This window comes from Etheostoma spectabile, chromosome 4 (assembly GCF_008692095.1).
Source record: "Etheostoma spectabile isolate EspeVRDwgs_2016 chromosome 4, UIUC_Espe_1.0, whole genome shotgun sequence".
In the NCBI taxonomy this organism is placed as follows: Eukaryota; Metazoa; Chordata; class Actinopteri; order Perciformes; family Percidae; genus Etheostoma; species Etheostoma spectabile.
Genome location: NC_045736.1, coordinates 4,052,162 through 4,058,537, shown reverse-complemented (window position 1 = coordinate 4,058,537; position 6,376 = coordinate 4,052,162). Strand labels below are relative to the sequence as shown.

General features: G+C 40.7%; 1 protein-coding gene across 1 annotated transcript in view; it reads right to left on the bottom strand.

Moving 5' to 3' along the window:
* Nucleotides 1–6,376, bottom strand: part of LOC116687408 (calcium-dependent secretion activator 1) — a 185,407-nt gene that overhangs the window by 103,207 nt on the left and 75,824 nt on the right. The window contains exon 17 of the mRNA XM_032512766.1: nt 4,489–4,497. Coding sequence (XP_032368657.1) covers nt 4,489–4,497 — 9 coding nt within the window. The remainder of the gene's footprint in view (nt 1–4,488; nt 4,498–6,376) is intronic.

Genomic DNA, 6,376 nt, shown 5'->3' with positions numbered 1-6,376 from the left:
TCAAGGCTGGCGGTGTAATGTAACTCCACTGATCTATTGCAAACGTTAGTGTTTTTCTCTCTCTCCCTTTTTCGCGATATGAAATCAAGTTGGTGTCACTGCGCCATCTCTGGGGAAAGCATTCTTCACAACTCTTGGCAGAGAAAACAGTGCTTGGGCACGGAAATCACACGCTTTTCTGTTGGCCCACAGAGGAAACAGCAGCAGCTCCTTGACAGGCATGGCAGGGAGCTACTTAAACACTCGCCCCGCAGCTCCTTCAGCGAGTCAATCGGGAGAAAGGAGCCAGCGAGCTGCGTCGCGCTCATATCTCCCCGCCGAATAGACGCAGTGGAGTGACTCCCCTCATGCACATCAGAAACACTCACTCTCCTGCATGCACCCCCACTCTTGCCAGGCCTCTTAAGAGGGACCCCTGAGGTACCATGGTGTTTGCTCATTCACATCAAGCTGTCAACACTGTAATGTGAATGTACCCATGGGCTTACGTGGTGGTGGTGGTGGAAAAAAGAAAGGGGGATGGGGGTGGGGGGCATGCACTTGCCATGGGAGCTCGTAGCATTGGGTTGTAGGTGTGAGATAGTTTGGAAGAAGGTACACCTAGTCAGTACCACTCATGTAATCATCAATTTTATTTGCAAAATAAGAATTTAATCTCAAAAAGATGCATCATAAACCTTTAAAAAACAGGACAAGGAAAGAACGCTCCCTTGTCATTAATCACGGTTCTCTGCAGTGGTCAAACATTTTGAATGTCAACATAACCCAAACAAAGATGGCAACCAGAAAGCATAGCCGCTTATCACACCGCCAATGAACCTGGCGAGCTGTGTAGAACTGTGAAGAAAATGTTAACATCTGCCAAAGTAAAGCTACTGCACATAGGGTGTGCTCCGAATATATCCAATGTGAAATTAAAGCTGCAAGCAGCGATGAATGGGCCCTCGCACTCCACGTACGTCAGGGGTGATGATGCTGCCGTATATTACTGTCAAAAACACTGCAAATGAGATTTAGACTTATTGTCCTCAATATATAGTGCATAGCGTTGGAAATTACATATTTCAAATTATGCATCACTTCCTGTGTTCACTGTATGCCGCTTGAGAAAATTCTATGTACACGTCATGTTGTACTGTATATCATGCTTAAACCACATCATGTAAATTTCAGGTAAATCAAATGATTTTCATCAGGGCTGACTATCTGTTGCCTGTAGGTGGTGCTATGACTATAATTAATTAAATGTTTCACCATCAACAATGTTGGTGCTTGGTCCCTTAAGCGCCCACATTATACTCATTTTCAGGTTCATAATTGTATTTTGAGGTTGTACCAGAATAGGTTTACGTGGTTTCATTTTCAATAAACACCATATTTTTGTTGTACTGCACATCGCTGCAGATCCTCTTTTCACCCTGTGTGTTTAGGTCTCTGTTTTAGCTACAGAGTGAGACATCTCACTTCTATACTGTCTTTGTTGGGAGTCGCACATGCTCAGTAGCTAGGTAAGATCCCATCAGCTAGATAACTCTTTCTCCAGCTTTTGTCAATACAAGCCAGGATTAGCTGGGAGACTTCTTCTAGACGAGGACCACTTGTGGAATACCTGCAGAACAGGGACATGGAAGTAGTTCTTTTGGAGATTATGGTCAGTGTGTGTTGTAGCAGTGTTTTGCTATTGAGTACGAGCTAGTATGCTATGGTTAGCCACCTCGTTTCAGCTAGTGACGTAGAAAGCTGTGAGGAGAGCTCACCCGGAGACTGAAGGCAGAGGACCTTCAGAAACCGTATCTCTCTCAAAACAGCATGGATAGTTTTTTTTTCCAAGTGTGATTGTGTTTTTAGTGCAGAGACACAAAATAACACCTCAAATCCCAGAAAAAGTGATTTTTTTCAAAATTTGAGCACTTTAGGATAAATGTCTTACTACACATTAAGCCACATATTCTGGCTTACCGGATGTACAGTGCTGGGGCATTCAGCCATATGGGACCATGTCAGCCGTGCCAGGCTTATCTCCACTGCCTCCACTATCTCCTCTGCAAGGGTAGCATCTGCGTCTCATACTGCAGTGCTGACACATGGCCATCCGAGGTAGACGGACCACAAGTAAGGTTGTGAAACAAAGGGCTCTGCTCCTGTAGGCGCTACAAGCCTGTATGCAATCAAACCTGTTTTATTTGTGATGCAAGACGTACTACACTAATCACAATCCTAAGTGAAACAGCAACGTCTCTGATTGGTGGCGCTTGCTGATACCATGGAAATGATTGCAGCACCTGTGAGCACCAAAAGCCAGCCTCTATCGTGTGCCCACTTTTTTGCCATTTCCAAAATGTTTTTTTTTGCGCCAAATCAAACGTTTTATAGTCACGATTCATCTTGGTCCCAGGCTTAAAACGCTTTATATTAGAATTTAATGAAACCTCAATGGATATATTGAATGTGGACGAACCAGAGCCGTGTCATATTTAATATTTCCAGATCAATAGAGTGCAGAGACTTATTTGTTTGTGATTAGAAGCAGAGAAATGTGCCATTTCAACAAGGTCCTTCCTGCGATTGTAGGCCATGCAGAAACTTGTTAATCCATCATGGAATTACAGTATCTTACTTATCCACAAATGAAGTCACGTAATATCTAATATCTGCAAGACTTCAACCTAGCCTTTTTCTTTTCTGTGTATTTAGCAGTATAGCTAACAGCAGGGCCTTTCCAAAGAGATATTTATTTCAATCCTAGCCCTTGCAGAAGCTTTGTGATCCTCCCTGGAACGTCAGTGATTTTTTTCACAGACTTTGCACAATAATATTAATAAATAATAATAAATCCATGACCAAACAGCTGTTTAGTCATCTTTTCATATGAAAAGTGATCTCTTACCATTGTGGCTTCTGACTGTCTTGACTGTTGCCTGTGTCGACCAATTACATGAAGTCATGTTAGGAGACAGGCAGCTTGCTCAGCCAATAGATGACCCTAACACACGAAGCAGGAGGGCCTCGTATGTCTGTCTTCTGTGTGTCTTGCAGGTAGACACAGGCAGGGTCAGATGCAACCCTGGATGTGGAGATGAGTGTGATTTGGGTTCCTGACGTCTAATAGCAGACTGACAATGCATTGGAGATGACACAACTTACTTTTGGCTAAAAGCAAATGGACTTTTCTGGGGGGAAAAAATCAAAATAGTTTTATATTTGTGATTGCCAAGACCTGGAAGAACAATTTTCAAAAGGCGTACTATTGTTCTCTGTGTGATTTAATGTCTTAATTTAATATCATGGTCAAGAAGACTATGAAAGTCCAAAGAACTTTTTAAAATAGTCTCTTTGAGTGGTTTTGATGGGGCACCATTTTATGACACGTTATCCAGAACTAATAATACATCTGTTAAGCTGCTTGTCTGCTTGTCTTTGTTTAGGCAGCTATTTCTGTCCCATCATTTTGCGGGCAGATGCCCCAAGGAAACTCACTGTACAGCAGGAGCAATACTTGTGTAGTGGTAGACAAAAGAGTGGTAGACCATTATGAACATGCGTTTAAAAAATGCCTGTTTTATTTTGTAACTTGCAGCAGTTTTACTCCTCACTTTTTGAAAAAACTGTAGATCATTTGTATAAGTTGAATGTAGTAATCGGCAAGAAATTCTTTGGTGATTACATGAGAGGCACAAAATGGGCTGGTGAATAGGATGAGCAACAACCAGCTTTAGAGCCACACAATTAAAAAACACAAGTAAAATGTATTGGATTACCATAACTCTGAATTCTGAAGGTGTTTTTTGTTGTAAATTGATCAAAACAAAAAAGGGAATTGATACCATTATCTGTCAGGGTTGAAGTCTAACGCTGGTTTGGCTGGTTCACCAATGTGCTCCCATAATATGAGCTGCAGGATAAGGCATTTCAACGAAATGCAAAGGGAGTGATCATGTTACCTCTGATCACCCAAAGCATGCCTCGCATTTCCTCAATCGTGTGTGCTGAGGGATCCAATGGAGCGGAATGGGTTTATTCAAGGGAAGAAACGGTGACACAACACCTTCCCCAGGCTGACTTACTGGAATTGGAATAAATGACACAATGCTAAACATGGGAAAACGGGTTAGCATTTTCAGGGATGATTTGGGGTAGACTCCAAGAAAACAAGATACCGAGTTGTACTCGTTGAGACTAAAAGTGAGACATTCAGCATCAAAAGTCCCAACTCTGCACTTTGTTTTCTAAGAGCGTAGCTTAATGAGTCCAACAATTATTGTTTAAGTGCTTGTCTCTGTTCTTCATCACCAAAGGCAAAACTGTTGTTAGCTTAGACGCTAACAAACCACAAGCACTTGAGTAGCAGTGACCCCAAGTTGAAAGGGGGTTCTGGGAAACATTAATGATCCTCTACAGCAATAGCCGTATATCATTAAGTGCATGCACAGGACTTACAGTAAGGGAAGGGTAGAAGACGGGGCATATTGCACTAAGAAAATCACATACCTCTTTTCCCTGTTCAAACATTTCCCCGCAAAACAAATAAGTCATTGAAATAAAAAGCAAAGAGGGAATAAGTCAATTTTGATTTGGAACAAAGTGATATGAGTCACAGTAATGCACAGTCAATAGCACAGCATTCACAGTAAACAGGTAAAAAGATTGGATAGACAGACGTTTTTACATCCAAACCAACCTTCACAGCTCATGTTTTCTTCACGTGCATCTCTTTCCCCTTCGCCTTCATGATTATTGTTCTTAACCGTCAGCTCTTTTCAGCTCAGTGTTTGCCAGATCAACAGAGAAGCTGCTCTGCTGTTACATAAGGATAGACCTGATTGACAATGCTCCGCTGCGACTACACACTTGCCTACACTTTAGAGTGTGTACTTATTGGCAGGCATGGCCCACTGTGCACATAAGACACAGTATGATGATTTGAAGTAGCAGGTGGTCACCTTAAGCATTTGGAAGCTGGATGAACAGTAAAGCTTGAGACAGGAGGAATGCAAAATAACTTGTTCAATGTATCTTCTGGAACCAATCTGGAGATCCCCTTTAGGTTTTTTGATGATTTTGAAAACTGTAGCAAAGACAATGGTAAACATTTCCAATGGAAATGTCTCAAGTCAATCAATATCGCAAACATAACCCAAACTCTGTGACTGATAAATCTAATAAAAACACTCCCTATGGCGGACCGAATACTCCACTCTAAAGAAAATGTGGCACACTACACGGGTTTACAACCACACAATGTAACAAAAGTGCAGCATGAGGCTCTCATTACAGTGCACTGAGGAGATCCTCTTGCAGAATTTATTACTACATCGCCCCCAACTGATCAGAGAATGTCATACGACTGGTTGTAGCCCCCATGTTTCCCTTTTAATTCTATGCAACTGAACTCGTTTTAGGATAACTGTGTTTACTTTCCATTTTGAGGAGCCATGTGGCTTAGGTCCTAATAGAACAGAATTTGAATTTCATTTGGAGAATATACTGCCAGCCTATGGAGGGTTTGCAGGTGATGTAATGCACTCGGTGACCATAGTGCTCTTATAAAACAATAGTAGTTGCAATTTCATCTCAGTAGTTTTAAATTCACATGAATAATTTCTTTGATGTTATTGACACTGCCAGTGATACTTTGAAACAATGTCCACTTGTTTGATGGCTAGAGAGCCATCTTGTCAACCAAACATCAATATGTTGCGAGTCACTACATCTTGACAGGCCATTGTTGTTTGTGTCCTATGTCCAGTTTCAAAAAGGTGCTGTATCAGAAACTTTTGGTTTGGTTTTCTATCAACCAAATTATGTAAAAAAAAAAATAAAAAAAAACATGTATGGGTCTATACAATGCTCTTCACAAGCAGTATAAATAATCAGTTCACTACTTTCATTGAGTTTGGGTGTTTAATTTAATTTTATAACATTTGAGGAAAAACTGATAAAAGAATGTTGAAATAGTGACAATTTAGGAGAAAACCTCAAAAACAACAAGAAATTGTGACAAAAACGTCAGAAAATGACAAAAGTGTTGAAAAAGATGACCAAAACGTTGTAAAAAAACAACAACAACAAAAAAAACAGTTTGAATTTTAAATTTGGACCCAGATAAACAGATTGTTGCATGGTTGATGGTAAAACAACAAAAGGGTTAAAGGTCTTTGCTGGGTGCACTGAGCAGTCATTTTGTGCGGGATATCCAGAATGCGGCCTCTAGCTTCCCAGCGGTAAAGGTGTGTCAGGACAGGTTACATGGGATGACAATATTATGAAGATTTCATATAAGAAAAATTGCATAAACTCACTGTTGACATGTTGCTATGTTATTGTTCTGAATTACAGAAGATCGTCAAGCACGATATATATATATATATATATTTTT